Source organism: Triturus cristatus, chromosome 4_2 (genome assembly GCF_964204655.1).
Source record: "Triturus cristatus chromosome 4_2, aTriCri1.1, whole genome shotgun sequence".
In the NCBI taxonomy this organism is placed as follows: domain Eukaryota; kingdom Metazoa; phylum Chordata; class Amphibia; order Caudata; family Salamandridae; genus Triturus; species Triturus cristatus.
Genome location: NC_140586.1, coordinates 782,326,013 through 782,343,800, shown reverse-complemented (window position 1 = coordinate 782,343,800; position 17,788 = coordinate 782,326,013). Strand labels below are relative to the sequence as shown.

The 17,788-nt window shown below is 48.0% G+C and overlaps 1 protein-coding gene across 3 annotated transcripts in view; it reads left to right on the top strand.

Annotated features, from left to right (window-relative positions):
* LOC146835042 (cytochrome P450 4B1-like) overlaps nt 1-17,788 on the top strand; it is a 438,175-nt gene that overhangs the window by 191,285 nt on the left and 229,102 nt on the right. For all 3 annotated transcript variants that reach the window (XR_014960677.1, XM_085602703.1, XM_085602704.1), the window contains one exon: nt 16,919-17,031. Coding sequence is in view for 2 of the 3 variants with exons in the window: in XM_085602703.1 (XP_085458829.1) it covers nt 16,919-17,031 (113 nt within the window). In the remaining variant the exon portion in view is untranslated. The remainder of the gene's footprint in view (nt 1-16,918; nt 17,032-17,788) is intronic.

The window sequence follows — 17,788 nt, the reverse complement described above, 5'->3', positions numbered from 1 at the left end:
AAGAGCCCAACGAACCCAGAGTAGAAAAATGAGCAGCATTTTGTAATGTTTTTTTTTTTGGTCCGGGTATATAGCAATTATTGTGGGAAAATGTATACATGGAAAAATCGGTATGAAAGTCACCTATGTATTTCTGAAATGGGAATAAATTACAGAGTTCAGAAACAGTGCATATTTGCACATTTTCGAAATTGGGAATACTCATATTTGCATGACAATTATTGGTCATTTTTCAAAATGACTTTTTTTTTACACAATGTCTTTCATTTGGAAGGGAGAAATGCATCAAAAATCAATAGGTAATAACAGTTGCTTTACAAATTTGAACTACCCTAAGTCTCCCGATAAAAATGGTACCTCACTTGTGTGGGTAGGCATAGTGCCCACGACAGGAAGTGGCTCAAAACCTAAGGTGAACACACCACATTTTCACACTGAAAATTTACACTTTTTTTGCAAAGAGTCTAGCTGTAGTTTTTGAACCCTAGCCCTGCCGGCACCTAGGGAAACCTAGCAAACCTATACATTTTTGAAAACTAGACATCCAGGGGAATCCAGGATGGGGTGACTTGACTGCCTCCCACCATGGTCTGTTACCCAGAATCCCTTGCAAACATAAAAAATTGACAAAAAAAACACATTTTCCCCACATTTCTGTGATGGAAAGTTCTGGAATCTGCGTGGATCCACAAATTTCCACCCACCCCGCGTTCCCCAAAGTCCTACGAGAAAAATGGTACCTCACTTGTGCGGGTCGGCCTAGTGCCTGCGACAGGAAACGGCGCAAAACGCAACGTGGTTTTGCAGTGAAAAATGACCCTTTTTTTGGCAAAGTGACTAGCTGTAGATTTTGAACCCTAGCCCTGCAAGCACCTAGGGAAAACTAGCAAACCTATACATTTTTGAAAACTAGACACCCAGGGGAATCCAGGATGGGGTGACTTGACTGCCTCCCACCATGGTCTGTTACCCAGAATCCCCTGCAAACGTAAAAAATTGACCAAAAAAACACATTTGCCCCACATTTCTGTGATGGAAAGTTCTGGAATCTGCGTGGATCCACAAATATCCACCCACCCCGCGTTCCCCAAAGTCCTACGAGAAAAATGGTACCTCACTTGTGCGGGTCGGCATAGTGCCCGCGACAGGAAACTGTGCAAAACGCAACGTGGTTTTGCAGTGCAAAATGACCCTTTTTTTGGCAAAGTGACTAGCTGTAGATTTTGAACCCTAGCCCTGCCGGCACCTAGGGAAACCTAGCAAACCTATACATTTTTGAAAACTAGACACCCAGGGGAATCCAGGATGGGGTGGCTTGACTGCCTCCCACCATGGTCTGTTACCCAGAATCCCTTGCAAACGTAAAAAATTGACAAAAAAAAAACACATTTTCCCCACATTTCTGTGATGGAAAGTTCTGGAATCTGCGTGGATCCACAAATTTCCACCCACCCCGCGTTCCCCAAAGTCCTACGAGAAAAATGGTACCTCACTTGTGCGGGTCGGCCTAGTGCCCGCGACAGGAAACGGCGCAAAACGCAACGTGGTTTTGCAGTGAAAAATGACCCTTTTTTTGGCAAAGTGACTAGCTGTAGATTTTGAACCCTAGCCCTGCAAGCACCTAGGGAAAACTAGCAAACCTATACATTTTTGAAAACTAGACACCCAGGGGAATCCAGGATGGGGTGACTTGACTGCCTCCCACCATGGTCTGTTACCCAGAATCCCTTGCAAACGTAAAAAATTGACAAAAAAAACACATTTTCCCCACATTTCTGTGATGGAAAGTTCTGGAATCTGCGTGGATCCACAAATTTCCACCCACCCCGCGTTCCCCAAAGTCCTACGAGAAAAATGGTACCTCACTTGTGCGGGTCGGCCTAGTGCCCGCGACAGGAAACGGCGCAAAACGCAACGTGGTTTTGTAGCGAAAAATGACCCTTTTTTTGGCAAAGTGACTAGCTGTAGATTTTGAACCCTAGCCCTGCCGGCACCTAGGGAAACCTAGCAAACCTATACATTTTTGAAAACTAGACACCCAGGGGAATCCAGGATGGGGTGGCTTGACTGCCTCCCACCATGGTCTGTTACCCAGAATCCCTTGCAAACGTAAAAAATTGACAAAAAAAACACATTTTCCCCACATTTCTGTGATGGAAAGTTCTGGAATCTGCGTGGATCCACAAATTTCCACCCACCCAGCGTTCCCCAAAGTCCTACGAGAAAAATGGTACCTCACTTGTGCGGGTCGGCCTAGTGCCCGCGACAGGAAACGGCGCAAAACGCAACGTGGTTTTGCAGTGAAAAATTACCCTTTTTTTGGCAAAGTGACTAGCTGTAGATTTTGTACCCTAGCCCTGCCGGCACCTAGGGAAACCTAGCAAACCTATACATTTTTGAAAACTAGACACCCAGGGGAATCCAGGATGGGGTGACTTGACTGCCTCCCACCATGGTCTGTTACCCAGAATCCCTTGCAAATGTAAAAAATTGACAAAAAAAACACATTTTCCCCACATTTCTGTGATGGAAAGTTCTGGAATCTGCGTGGATCCACAAATTTCCACCAACCCCGCGTTCCCCAAAGTCCTACGAGAAAAATGGTACCTCACTTGTGCGGGTCGGCCTAGTGCCCGCGACAGGAAACGGCGCAAAACGCAACGTGGTTTTGCAGTGAAAAATGACCCTTTTTTTGGCAAAGTGACTAGCTGTAGATTTTGTACCCTAGCCCTGCCGGCACCTAGGGAAACCTAGCAAACCTATACATTTTTGAAAACTAGACACCCAGGGGAATCCAGGATGGGGTGACTTGACTGCCTCCCACCATGGTCTGTTACCCAGAATCCCTTGCAAACGTAAAAAATTGACAAAAAAAACACATTTTCCCCACATTTCTGTGATGGAAAGTTCTGGAATCTGCGTGGATCCAAAAATTTCCACCCACCCCGCGTTCCCCAAAGTCCTACGAGAAAAATGGTACCTCACTTGTGCGGGTCGGCCTAGTGCCCGCGACAGGAAACGGCGCAAAACGCAACGTGGTTTTGCAGTGAAAAATGACCCTTTTTTTGGCAAAGTGACTAGCTGTAGATTTTGTACCCTAGCCCTGCCGGCACCTAGGGAAACCTAGCAAACCTATACATTTTTGAAAACTAGACACCCAGGGGAATCCAGGATGGGGTGACTTGACTGCCTCCCACTATGGTCTGTTACCCAGAATCCCTTGCAAACGTAAAAAATTGACAAAAAAAACACATTTTCCCCACATTTCTGTGATGGAAAGTTCTGGAATCTGCGTGGATCCACAAATTTCCACCCACCCCGCGTTCCCCAAAGTCCTACGAGAAAAATGGTACCTCACTTGTGCGGGTCGGCCTAGTGCCTGCGACAGGAAACGGCGCAAAACGCAACGTGGTTTTGCAGTGAAAAATGCCCTTTTTTTGGCAAAGTGACTAGCTGTAGATTTTGAACCCTAGCCCTGCAAGCACCTAGGGAAAACTAGCAAACCTATACATTTTTGAAAACTAGACACCCAGGGGAATCCAGGATGGGGTGACTTGACTGCCTCCCACCATGGTCTGTTACCCAGAATCCCTTGCAAACGTAAAAAATTGACAAAAAAAACACATTTTCCCCACATTTCTGTGATGGAAAGTTCTGGAATCTGCGTGGATCCACAAATTTCCACCCACCCGGCGTTCCCCAAAGTCCTACGAGAAAAATGGTACCTCACTTGTGCGGGTCGGCATAGTGCCCGCGACAGGAAACGGCGCAAAACGCAACGTGGTTTTGCAGTGAAAAATGACCCTTTTTTTGGCAAAGTGACTAGCTGTAGATTTTGTACCCTAGCCCTGCCGGCACCTAGGGAAACCTAGCAAACCTATACATTTTTGAAAACTAGACACCCAGGGGAATCCAGGATGGGGTGACTTGACTGCCTCCCACCATGGTCTGTTACCCAGAATCCCTTGCAAACGTAAAAAATTGACAAAAAAACCACATTTTCCCCACATTTCTGTGATGGAAAGTTCTGGAATCTGCGTGGATCCACAAATTTCCACCCACCCCGCGTTCCCCAAAGTCCTACGAGAAAAATGGTACCTCACTTGTGTGGGAGGCCCAAGTACCCGCGGCAGGCAAGGGCCCCAAACGTAGTGAGGCGACATCAAAATGGCCTATCGCCAAACCACCTGGTTTTGCAAGGGGGGTCACTTTGGTTTTTGGCCCGGTGCGCGGCGGCCATCTAGGGAAACCTACCAAACCCAGGCATTTTTGAAAACTAGACACCCGGCGGCTTCCAGGGAGGTATGGCTTGCGTGGATCCCCCAACGTTTCCTTACCCAGAATCCCCTGCAAACCTCATTTTTTGCTCAAAAAATCACTTTTTTCACATATTTTGGGGTGGGAAAGTAGTGGCATCACCGGGCTCACACAAATTTACCACCACCCAGCGTTCCCCCAGGTCTCCCGGTAAAAATGGTGCCTCACTTGTGTGGGAGGCCCAAGTACCCGCGGCAGGCAAGGGCCCCAAACGTAGTGAGGCGACATCAAAATGGCCTATCGCCAAACCACCTGGTTTTGCACGGGGGGTCACTTTGGTTTTTGGCCCGGTGCGCGGCGGCCATCTAGGGAAACCTACCAAACCCAGGCATTTTTGAAAACTAGACACCCGGCGGCTTCCAGGGAGGTATGGCTTGCGTGGATCCCCCAACGTTACCTTACCCAGAATCCCCTGCAAACCTCATTTTTTGCTCAAAAAATCACTTTTTTCACACATTTTGGGGTGGGAAAGTAGTGGCATCACCGGGCTCACACAAATTTACCACCACCCAGCGTTCCCCCAGGTCTCCCGGTAAAAATGGTGCCTCACTTGTGTGGGAGGTCCAAGTACCCGCGGCAGGCAAGGGCCCCAAACGTAGTGAGGCGACATCAAAATGGCCTATCGCCAAACCACCTGGTTTTGCAAGGGGGGTCACTTTGGTTTATGGCCCGGTGCGCGGCGGCCATCTAGGGAAACCTACCAAACCCAGGCATTTTTGAAAACTAGACACCCGGCGGCTTCCAGGGAGGTATGGCTTGCGTGGATCCCCCAACGTTTCCTTACCCAGAATCCCCTGCAAACCTCATTTTTTGCTCAAAAAATCACTTTTTTTCACACATTTTGGGGTGGGAAAGTAGTGGCATCACCGGGCTCACACAAATTTACCACCACCCAGCGTTCCCCCAGGTCTCCCGGTAAAAATGGTGCCTCACTTGTGTGGGAGGCCCAAGTACTCGCGGCAGGCAAGGACAACAAACGTAGTGAGGCGACATCAAGATGGCCTATCGCCAAACCACCTGGTTTTGCAAGGGGGGTCACTTTGGTTTTTGGCCTGGTGCGCGGCGGCCATCTAGGGAAACCTACCAAACCCAGGCATTTTTGAAAAGTAGACACCCGGCGGCTTCCAGGGGGTATGGCTTGCGTGGATCCCCCAACGTTTCCTTACCCAGAATCCCCTGCAAACCTCATTTTTTGCTCAAAAAATCACTTTTTTCACACATTTTGGGGTGGGAAAGTAGTGGCATCACCGGGCTCACACAAATTTACCACCACCCAGCGTTCCCCCAGGTCTCCCGGTAAAAATGGTGCCTCACTTGTGTGGGAGGTCCAAGTACCCGCGGCAGGCAAGGGCCCCAAACGTAGTGAGGCGACATCAAAATGGCCTATCGCCAAACCACCTGGTTTTGCAAGGGGGGTCACTTTGGTTTATGGCCCGGTGCGCGGCGGCCATCTAGGGAAACCTACCAAACCCAGGCATTTTTGAAAACTAGACACCCGGCGGCTTCCAGGGAGGTATGGCTTGCGTGGATCCCCCAACGTTTCCTTACCCAGAATCCCCTGCAAACCTCATTTTTTGCTCAAAAAATCACTTTTTTTCACACATTTTGGGGTGGGAAAGTAGTGGCATCACCGGGCTCACACAAATTTACCACCACCCAGCGTTCCCCCAGGTCTCCCGGTAAAAATGGTGCCTCACTTGTGTGGGAGGCCCAAGTACTCGCGGCAGGCAAGGACAACAAACGTAGTGAGGCGACATCAAGATGGCCTATCGCCAAACCACCTGGTTTTGCAAGGGGGGTCACTTTGGTTTTTGGCCTGGTGCGCGGCGGCCATCTAGGGAAACCTACCAAACCCAGGCATTTTTGAAAACTAGACACCCGGCGGCTTCCAGGGGGTATGGCTTGCGTGGATCCCCCAACGTTTCCTTACCCAGAATCCCCTGCAAACCTCATTTTCTGCTCAAAAAATCACTTTTTTCACACATTTTGGGGTGGGAAAGTAGTGGCATCACCGGGCTCACACAAATTTACCACCACCCAGCGTTCCCCCAGGTCTCCCGGTAAAAATGGTGCCTCACTTGTGTGGGAGGCCCAAGTACCCGCGGCAGGCAAGGGCCCCAAACGTAGTGAGGCGACATTTGGGATAGGCAATGTTGATGTCGCCTCACTACGTTTGGGGCCCTTGCCTGCCGCGGGTACTTGGGCCTCCCACACAAGTGAGGTACCATTTTTACCGGGAGACCTGGGGGAACGCTGGGTGGTGGTAAATTTGTGTGAGCCCGGTGATGCCACTACTTTCCCACCCCAAAATGTGTGAAAAAAGTGATTTTTTGAGCAAAAAATGAGGTTTGTAGGGGATTCTGGGTAAGGAAACGTTGGGGGATCCACGCAAGCCATACCTCCCTGGAAGCCGCCGGGTGTCTAGTTTTCAAAAATGCCTGGGTTTGGTAGGTTTCCCTAGATGGCCGCCGCGCACCGGGCCAAAAACCAAAGTGACCCCCCTTGCAAAACCAGGGGGTTTGGCGATAGGCCATTTTGATGTCGCCTCACTACGTTTGGGGCCCTTGCCTGCCGCGGGTACTTGGGCCTCCCACACAAGTGAGGCACCATTTTTACCGGGAGACCTGGGGGAACGCTGGGTGGTGGTAAATTTGTGTGAGCCCGGTGATGCCACTACTTTCCCACCCCAAAATGTGTGAAAAAAGTGATTTTTTGAGCAAAAAATGAGGTTTGCAGGGGATTCTGGGTAAGGAAACGTTGGGGGATCCACGCAAGCCATACCTCCCTGGAAGCCGCCGGGTGTCTAGTTTTCAAAAATGCCTGGGTTTGGTAGGTTTCCCTAGATGGCCGCCGCGCACCGGGCCAAAAACCAAAGTGACCCCCCTTGCAAAACCAGGTGGTTTGGCGATAGGCCATTTTGATGTCGCCTCACTACGTTTGGGGCCCTTGCCTGCCGCGGGTACTTGGGCCTCCCACACAAGTGAGGCACCATTTTTACCGGGAGACCTGGGGGAACGCTGGGTGGTGGTAAATTTGTGTGAGCCCGGTGATGCCACTACTTTCCCACCCCAAAATGTGTAAAAAAAGTGATTTTTTGAGCAAAAAATGAGGTTTGCAGGGGATTCTGGGTGAGGAAACGTTGGGGGATCCACGCAAGCCATACCTCCCTGGAAGCCGCCGGGTGTCTAGTTTTCAAAAATGCCTGGGTTTGGTAGGTTTCCCTAGATGGCCGCCGCGCACCGGGCCAAAAACCAAAGTGACCCCCCTTGCAAAACCAGGTGGTTTGGCGATAGGCCATTTTGATGTCGCCTCACTACGTTTGGGGCCCTTGCCTGCCGCGGGTACTTGGCCCTCCCACACAAGTGAGGCACCATTTTTACCGGGAGACCTGGGGGAACGCTGGGTGGTGGTAAATTTGTGTGAGCCCGGTGATGCCACTACTTTCCCACCCCAAAATGTGTGAAAAAAGTGATTTTTTGAGCAAAAAATGAGGTTTGCAGGGGATTCTGGGTAAGGAAACGTTGGGGGATCCACGCAAGCCATACCTCCCTGGAAGCCGCCGGGTGTCTAGTTTTCAAAAATGCCTGGGTTTGGTAGGTTTCCCTAGATGGCCGCCGCGCACCGGGCCAAAAACCAAAGTGACCCCCCTTGCAAAACCAGGTGGTTTGGCGATAGGCCATTTTGATGTCGCCTCACTACGTTTGGGGCCCTTGCCTGCCGCGGGTACTTGGGCCTCCCACACAAGTGAGGCACCATTTTTACCGGGAGACCTGGGGGAACGCTGGGTGGTGGTAAATTTGTGTGAGCCCGGTGATGCCACTACTTTCCCACCCCAAAATGTGTAAAAAAAGTGATTTTTTGAGCAAAAAATGAGGTTTGCAGGGGATTCTGGGTAAGGAAACGTTGGGGGATCCACGCAAGCCATACCTCCCTGGAAGCCGCCGGGTGTCTAGTTTTCAAAAATGCCTGGGTTTGGTAGGTTTTCCTAGATGGCCGCCGCGCACCAGGCCAAAAGCCAAAGTGACCCCCCTTGAAAAACCAGGTGGTTTGGCGATAGGCCATCTTGATGTCGCCTCACTACGTTTGTTGTCCTTGCCTGCCGCGGGTACTTGGGCCTCCTACACAAGTGAGGCACCATTTTTACCGGGAGACCTGGGGGAACGCTGGGTGGTGGTAAATTTGTGTGAGCCCGGTGATGCCACTACTTTCCCACCCCAAAATGTGTGAAAAAAGTGATTTTTTGGGCAAAAATTTAGGTTTGCAGGGGATTCTGGGTAAGGAAACGTTGGGGGATCCACGCAAGCCATACCTCCCTGGAAGCCGCCGGGTGTCTAGTTTTCAGAAATGTGTGGGTTTGAAAGGTTTCCCTAGATGGCCGCCGAGCCCTGGGCAAAAAACCAAAGTAACCCCCCTTGCAAAACCAGATTAACTATTGTTACTACAGCGTGAGAATTTAGGAATAATACTGCAAAGAAAATGTGGCAGACAGTTTGAGGTTTACAGGACAATGGGGATAAAAAATATTTTTCAAATCACTAGAGAGACATCACCATGAACTCCCAAGGGTTTTCGACAATATCTACAGTTGGTGGGTTATTCTTATATGGAAAGTGTACCTTGGCAGAGAAACTAAAGACAAAGATTCCTGCACAACCATCTATTCCTCAAACACACACACATACTGGTTGGATTTGGCATGAGGGCGAGTCATGGTTCAGTGTATTAAATTTTATTAACAAGAGATTTCACAAAAATGAAATGCACTGTCAATAATTAAATTCACAAAAAACCAAACCAATGACTTGCAGCTCGTGAGCTGTAAAGCCACGTCAAGGCACCAACCACTTTACAGGCCATTCACACACCTTTCATACGTGATACAAACAAGACCATTCGCACCACCAGGTACAAAAGCAACACAGTACAAAAATCACCAAAAAGGGACAAGGTACACCCTGCTTCAGAAAGACAAATATTACTGCACAGCCATCTAACCCGCAAGCACACACACATACTGGTTGGATTTGGCACGAGGGTGAGTGATGGTTCAGTAGATAAAATTGTATTACCAAGTGATTTCACAAAACATGAAATGCACTGGTAATAATTGAAAGGGCAAGAAACTGAACCATTGACTCACAGCTCGTGAGCTGTAAAGCCACGACAAGGCACCAACCTCTTTACAGGCCATTCATACACCTTTCATACGTGTGAGACATACAAAACCATTCACACCGCCAGCCGCGGGCCCATCACATAACAAAACTCACACCAGCACACAGCGCCATTCAAGGGCCCATCACTTTCACACGCCCACAATCCAGACACAGCAACTACACAGGCTGAAGGATTGCGTGGAGTGGCACTCAGCTAGCAGTGTGTGTAGTGACCAGCAGAAAGTCACTACTCACACACAGCCAGCCAAGCACCAGTCGACACACACCGCTAGCCAAACGCCAGTCCACGCACACCGCTAGCCAAGCGCCGGTCCAGGCACACCGCCATCCAATCGCCAGTCCAGGCACACCGGCAGCCAATCGCCAATCCACCTACACCGCCAGCCAAGCTCCAGTCCACGGACACCACCAGACAAGCACCAGTCCGCACACACCACCAGTCCACGCACACCGCCAGCCAAGTACCAGTCCACGCACACCGCCAGCCAAGCACCATTCCACGCACACCGCCAGCCAAGCGCCTGGCCACACACACCACCAGACAAGCTCCAGTCCACGGACACCACCAGCCAAGCTCCAGTCCACGGACACCACCAGCCAAACACCAGTCCGCACACACCACCAGTCCACACACACCACCAGCCAAGTACCAGTCCACGCACACCGCCAGCCAAGCACCATTCCACGCACACCGCCAGCCAAGCACCATTCCACGCACACCGCCAGCCAAGCACCATTCCACGCACACCACCAGCCACGCACCAGTCCACGCACACCGCCAGTCCATGCACACCGCCAGTCCACGCACACCGTCAGCCAAGCACCATTCCACGCACACCACCAACCAAGTGCCAGTCCACACACACCAACAGCCAAGCGCAAGCCTACACACACCGCCATCACATTTTGGATTTTTTTAGAAAAAAATAAAAACACAAACAAATTGCAAATAGATACAAATCTTCTAACAGAAAATCAGCAACTAAATACATTGCACTAACACCAACCTTGAAACAGAATCATATTTTCCAAAGAATACAGACCAGGCAGTTCACTTTACCACTCATGAATCTTCCCAGAAATTTTTACGCGTGTGGTACGCTCGGAAACAAGCAGAGAGACACAGTGCAGGATGAGAGGGACAATCGGGGCAGTACATACGACTCTCTTTCCGCAAACCTCTTCGCCAACAGACTCTACATCTCCTACTGGGAAAATCTTTTGCGGGTGTGGGAGGAATGTGATCTGGAAAGTGGCGTTCTTTCAATCTAGCAACATCCTCCACCAGTCCAACTCTAGGAACACTTGCCTGTTCCACTACAACAAGGCTGCCTATTACAGACTCCTGAAACTTAGCAAAAGTCATCTTTGACTCAGGGCAAGAATCCTGGAACACAACAAAAGCATTAAACATTGCCAAGTGGAAAAGCTGGATAGCCAACTTCTTGTACCAAATGTAAGCCTTACGAAGAGCAGTGTAAGGTTCCAACCTCTGATCTACTCTGTCAACACCACCCATGTGCCTATTATAGTCTAAAATGCATACAGGTTTGCGCGCTTCAGCGACCTGACCCCAAACAGTCACAGGTGCAGTGCTTTCATCATGGATGGAAGTCAGCATGTAGACATCTCTCCTGTCTGTAAACTTCACAGCAAGAAGCTCCTGGCAACGCAACGCACTGCACTGTCCCCGCACAAGCTTTTGACAAACAAGTTCTTTCGGAAAACCTTTACGGTTACAGCGGATTGTGCCACAAGCAAAAGTGTCCACTTTGGCCAATTCCCTGAACAACCGCACACCAGTGTAGAAGTTATCTACATATAAATGGTGGCCTTTGTTAAAAAATCCTCTACCAAGTTCCCAAACAATTTTCTCAGTCACTCCAAAAGTGGACGGACAACCAGGGAGGTTAAACCTAGATTCCTTACCGGTGTACACCCTGAAATTAGAGACATATCCAGTCCTACTGTCACACAGCATATACAGCTTTATTCCATAGCGTGCCCTCTTACTAGGAATGTATTGCCTAAAAACCAAGCGGCCCTTGAACAACACCAAAGACTCATCCACTGCAATTTCTCTACCAGGGGCATAAATCTCAGAAAATCGATCAACAAAGTGATCAAGGACAGGCCTAATCTTAAAAAGACGGTCACAATCAGGGTGATCTCGTGGCAACGCTAAACCATTATCAACAAAGTGCATCATCCGAAGCAGAAGCAAATACCTGTCACGACTCATGACTGCCGGAAAAATAGATGTTGCCATCAAGGGACTGCTAGACCAATATGAAGCCAATGATGGCTTCCTTAGCAAGCCCATCAAAAAAGTTAAACCCAAGAACTTCTTCATCTCTTCAACATTTGTGGGAGTCCACCGGGTAGCTCTAGAGTGTGGCTTAAGACTGGCACTGTTGTCCCTCAAAAACTGTTCGGCATACAAATTAGTCTGCTCAACAATCTCTGCCAAAAACACATCGTCCATAAACAACTGAAAAAAATTTACAGGCAAAAAGTTCTCAGTATTCACTCTAGACCCTGGAACACCAGTAAACTCTGGAAATTCCGGCTGCACCATGCCAGGGGCAACCCAGAGGTCATCACTTTCAACGGGAAGCCTTGCAGCCCCAGCCTGCAGCCCAGATGCCTCTTGCCGCACTACACCAACGGGAAGCCTTGCAGCCCCAGCCTGCAGCCCAGATGCCTCTTGCCGCACTACACCAACGGGAAGCCTTGCAGCCCCAGCCTGCAGCCCAGATGTCTCTTGCCGCACTACACCAACGGGAAGCCTTGCAGCCGCAGGCTGCAGCCCAGATGCCTCTTGCCGCACTATCGGCACATCAGTCTCCTCCTCTAACACAGGCACTTAATCCGCACTAAGAGTATCTTCATCATCCGATGACCCCATACGGAGAGAAAACTCACTGCCAGAATCGTCCCCTGCCTCCTCTCCCTCAGAAGCAGAGTCAGTCTCTGACCCAATATCAGAGGAAGACTCAAACAGCAAACCAACAACCTGCTGAGCAGTCATCCTGCGGCTAGCCATTATACTTACTAAGATAGAAGACTGCACAAACAAGTCAACAACAACCAACAATGTGCAAACCAAGTAAGTAAAGAAATGTGTACCTTTTATCACAAAGATCAATGTACTCAAAAACTATACAATCCAATTACAAGAGACAGCTGCACTCACCAGAAACAAACTCTGCAGTGACACAGCAAAGACCAACGATATCAAACTAGAAAGAAGAAAAAAAAACAAAATTACTCACAAGACAACAAAATACACATCGAGCACCAATGCAAAAAGTTTTTGACACTCAAAAACCCAACATACTGCTATTATTACACCATTTGCAAAAAAAACAGGCAGAGAAATCAAACACATTTGCATTGTACAAAAAAACAGTCTCTTACCAAACTACACAAACAGCAGAACCACCAGTACCAAAAGGTCAACGTGAAAAGAAGAGAAGCCTTCACCTAGAACAAAAAAGTAAACAAAAAAAAACATTACAATTGGAAATCACAAAAAATATAACAATAAACATTATAACATGCCATGTCACTACCCAAATGGTCAATCGGGTTGTGTGCCAGGTGGGGCAGAAAACAGCAGGAAAAAAAGGCTACTCAGTCCCAGGGCGGGTGAGCCAAATACATATAACAAATTGCACCCTGGAAGCGAGGGGTCACTTCTATTTCTAATTGAACTAATTCCCTGGTGTCTAGTGGGCTTTTCTGCCCCCAATGGGAGCAGAAACGGCAAAAAAATAAAACCGATCTGCCCCCAGAGGGGGCAGAAAAGTCTTCAAAAAATTTAGGGGCCCAAGGAAGCGACCCTTCCCCAAGGGGTCGCTTCCTACAATAATATTTATATCCCTGGTGTCTAGTGGGCTTTTCTGCCCCCCCCCCCCCTAGGAGCAGAAACGGACAGAAAGACAACCAATCTGCCCCCAGGGGGGGCAGAAAAGTCTTCAAAATAATTAGGCCGCAAAGGAAGCGACCCTTGCCCAAGGGGTCGCTTCCGACATAAAGAAAAAGACATCCCTGGTGTCTAGTGGGCTTTTCTGCCCCCCCCCCAGGGGGCAGAAACGGGCAGAAAGACGACCGATCTGCCCCCAGGGGGGGCAGAAAAGTCTTCTAATTATTTTGCCACCCAAGGAAGTGACCCTTGCCCAAGGGGTCACTTCCTACATAACATAAAAGACATCCCTGGTGTCTAGTGGGCTTTTCTGCCCCCCCTGGGGGCAGAAACGGGCAGAAAGAAGACCGATCTGCCCCCAGGGGGGGCAGAAAAGACTTCGAAAAATTTTGCCCCCCAGGAAGCGACCCTTGCCTAAGGGGTCGCTTCCCAAATTCAAATAAACAAATCCCTGGTGTCTAGTGGGCTTTTCTGCCCCCCCTGGGGGCAGAAACGCGCAGAAAGCGGACCGATCTGCCCCCAGGGGGGGCAGAAAAGACTTAGAAAAATTTTGCCCCCCAGGAAGCGACCCTTGCCTAAGGGGTCGCTTCCCAAATTCAAATAAACAAATCCCTGGTGTCTAGTGGGCTTTTCTGCCCCCCCTGGGGGCAGAAACGCGCAGAAAGCGGACCGATCTGCCCCCAGGGGGGGCAGAAAAGACTTTGAAAAATGTTGCCCCCCAGGAAGCGACCCTTGCCTAAGGGGTCGCTTCCCAAATCCAAATACACAAATCCCTGGTGTCTAGTGGGGCATCCCTACTCCACGATCGCGACGCTGTGCGCGATCGTGGAGCAGGAATGCCCTGTATTGAGACATCGGGGGAGAGGAAATACTCTTTCCTCTCCCCCGATGCCTCAATACAAAAGAAATCACCCCCGCGGCCCCCACCGGACAACGGAACCTACCTCTTGCTGCCTTGGACGCGCTGGAAGAAATGGATTCCAGCGCGTCCAACGCTTCCTGATGACGCCGGCGCGCGCTGTGCGCGCTGACGTCATCAGAAAGCGTGGGGGGGCTCGGGGGGGGTCGGGGGTGGCAGCGGAAGCTCTTCCGCTGCCACCCCCGTAAAGGGGGGCAAGATCGAGGCACAAGGGGGGGAGCGCCAGCGCTTCCCCCAGGGGCTGTCCTCATGACGGAACGGTTCCGTCATGAGCACAGCCCAACCGATGCTCATGACGGAACCGTTCCGTCATGAGCATCGAAGGGGTTAAGTTAGTCTTAAGTCTGTCTTAAGTCTGTCTTAAGTTTGTCTTAAGTCTGTCTTAAGTCTGTCTTAAGTCTGTCTTAAGTTTGTCTTAAGACAAACTTTAGACAAAATCCTAACTTCTGTGAATACCAAAAGTAGTAAGTTTAGGATTTTGTCTTAAGTTAGTTCTGTGAATCGGCCCCACAATATTTTTGATCTATTAATGTTTTTTAAAGGGCTGCATGTTGGGGCAGCAAATAAAAGTATATGCATAATGGTAGCCTCTGGTTTTGTAATGAAATTGACTACAACAGGTCCACTATCCGTATAGGTTTGCATCTGATTCTAGGACAAGATCTGGGAATTTAGGAGTTAAGGCTCAACCAATCCAAGCTTCTAAATAATCCAGTCATCAGATTATCTTTTCTCATACCTTGCAATCTTGTGGTTGGCAGTCTGAATAAGAAAAACGTTTTTGAAGGTGCTTGCTCTATGCATGCTAAACGGCTCGATAATAAAGGGGCCTCAGGACTACTGCCTATATGGAGTGGGCTAACAAGTCTATCAATCTGGCTAGTTGATGAGGAGAAATGAGAGACTGATCTTGAACTTGTCTCAGTTTCATTTTGATTATAGTCAGCAGTTACCAGACTCTTTAGTGTTGCATCTTGGAATCTTTCAAGAACCCCAGGAAGTCCATCTTTTGAAAAGGGAGTAGATCACACTACAAGACCTGAATTTGTTGGAGAGCTACATGAAGACGAGTTATCACTCCTGTACAAGAAAGATCATACTGTCCAAATATATTATCATTTGAAGACCCTGTGCTCTTAGTGTTACCACCAAGGGTTGCAGGAGCTTGGTGAACCACCGAGGAGTGGAAGAAAGACCAAAAGGAAAGGAGGTAAACCTGTACATCTGACCTAACCATGTGAATTGAGAACCTTTGTGAGGACAAAAGATAGGTACTGAAAGGTGTGCAGCCCTCAAATCTAATCCTATCATCCAGTCCGCTGAAAGAAGAAGATCTCTTAGATGAACACTCATCGCCATCTTAAAATGGTGAAGCAGTACAAACGATTAAATTCTTTTAGATATATCAGCTGGCAGTGCATTTTTTGTTCCTGACCAAGAAAATTTTCTCACAAAAACTCACGGAATGGAACTTTGTCCCATCTTTCTCCACAGTTTCCGCCACTTCTCAAGATATAATACTTTTCCCATCCCCTGAGAAATTAATAAGCTTGAGGAGAGAGTCTTGAAATGGACGGTAGTAAACCTCTTTGTGGAACACCTGGGTTGCCTGAAGAACCTATGGATCATTTAAAATGATTCTCTAATTGTGAATAAATCATGCAATCCTGCCCTTTATTATGAGAGATGAACCTGAAATGTTTCTTACTGTAGATAAAATCACTTCTCTTTTGGCCTCTGCTGTTGTATAATTGTACCCCCCCCCCAACCCCTCTTTTCTGTGGGAAGAACATGGGTCTCTGATATTGGAAGATGTAGGCTCCACTCAGGAACATAAAGGCATGGTGGTCTGCAGATTGTCTTCTGTATTTGCAGGCCCTGGGGAAAACTCCTCTTCCAAACACCAAAGCCTGTGGGCGATATATACTTCAGATGCTGTGGGGACTGAAACTTTCATATCTATTGTGATTAAAATTAATCTAATGAATATAATGCAATCACTGTCATCTAGTGTGTCCTGAGAAGGCAGTATTCTATAGGGACTAAACACTGTGAAATGGTGTGACACCTGGCTATCCAGTGGGCAGTAAACTGGTTAACTAGAGAATTGTTAGTAAGAGTGTGATCGCACAAGCAAAAGGGATGCCAGTTGGATTTCTGGAAATGCTAACAGTATAACACTCCAACCCCAATTCTTTATGATCACACTCTGAAACCAAAGCTATCTTACTAATGATATAAGCTTAAGACATCTACTTCAACTCATGATACATCCCTAGTTACATTGTTTTCATACTGCGCTTTTAGCTGCTGCTCCTGTACATGTGAGTGTGACATTAGCTCAGTGCACTGCTGTTCATTTTTTCTTTTTCCCAGACTATTTCCTTTATTACTTAACTACAGTCAAACATAGGCATGCATACACAGGATGAACTATAATATAATATATAAAATGTTGGAAACATTCTTAGGTGCCACCATAAATACTATTCTGTGCACTGAAACAAGAAGAGTAATAACACCCATTGGGGCATTTTCATTTGGAGTGAGTATTGCATTTTTCTTTCCACTATGTAGGCAAAGTTATAGAACAGAGGAAAGAGTCTCTGAAGCATCGCGTGGAAGTACCTGAGAACCCGGACCAGCCAAAACGACATTTGGATTTTTTGGATATACTTCTCAGTGCCAAAGTGAGTGTTGGACAGATATGCAGGATATTTCAGTAAAGCTGCTAAACATTTTATGGTAACATATGTAAGGAAACACCAAGTATCTGTCTTCTTGTCTTATGTGTAGTGCTCTAGGGGCCCTTCATGTCAAGTCAGCAAGGAAATAATGTGTGTGTAATAATGTACATTTCAAAGCAGAAGCACCTTTTGGGAATGTTCGAGCCTACAAAGAGCAATACACTGTTTAACTCTGACATGTTGTGATATGCATAGTCTATACTCTTTTTTTCCTCACACATTACCTTGTTTCCTTGAAAAGTCAGGCAGTTGTTCCCCTTTTCAATCAGGGTTTAGGCCTCGACGTTCCACCGAGAAAGAGCTGCTAGAAGTCTCTGAAACAATCAAATTTATGTTGGACAAAGGTCAGAATGCTGTTTTGATTCTTCTAGATCTGTCTGCAGTTTTCAACACCATTTCTCACTCAGTTCTCCCCAAAAAACTGAGCAAGGCCAGTGTCTGCGGACAGTAATTTCTTGAGAATAGGAGGCAGGTTATTTCTATAGGTCAGTTCTCCTCAAAGGAAAAAAGCTCTGAATTTTGGGTTTCCTCAAGTATCAGCATTGAGTCCTACTCTTTTCAATGTCTACTTATCCTCTAATGTCTCTTATCGATTCTTTTGGTATTGCGTCTACATCATATGCTCACGATACACAATTGGTTTTGTCTTTAGAAAAGAATTCTGGTGCTGAGATCAGTTTTAAAGATTGTTTTTTAAGTA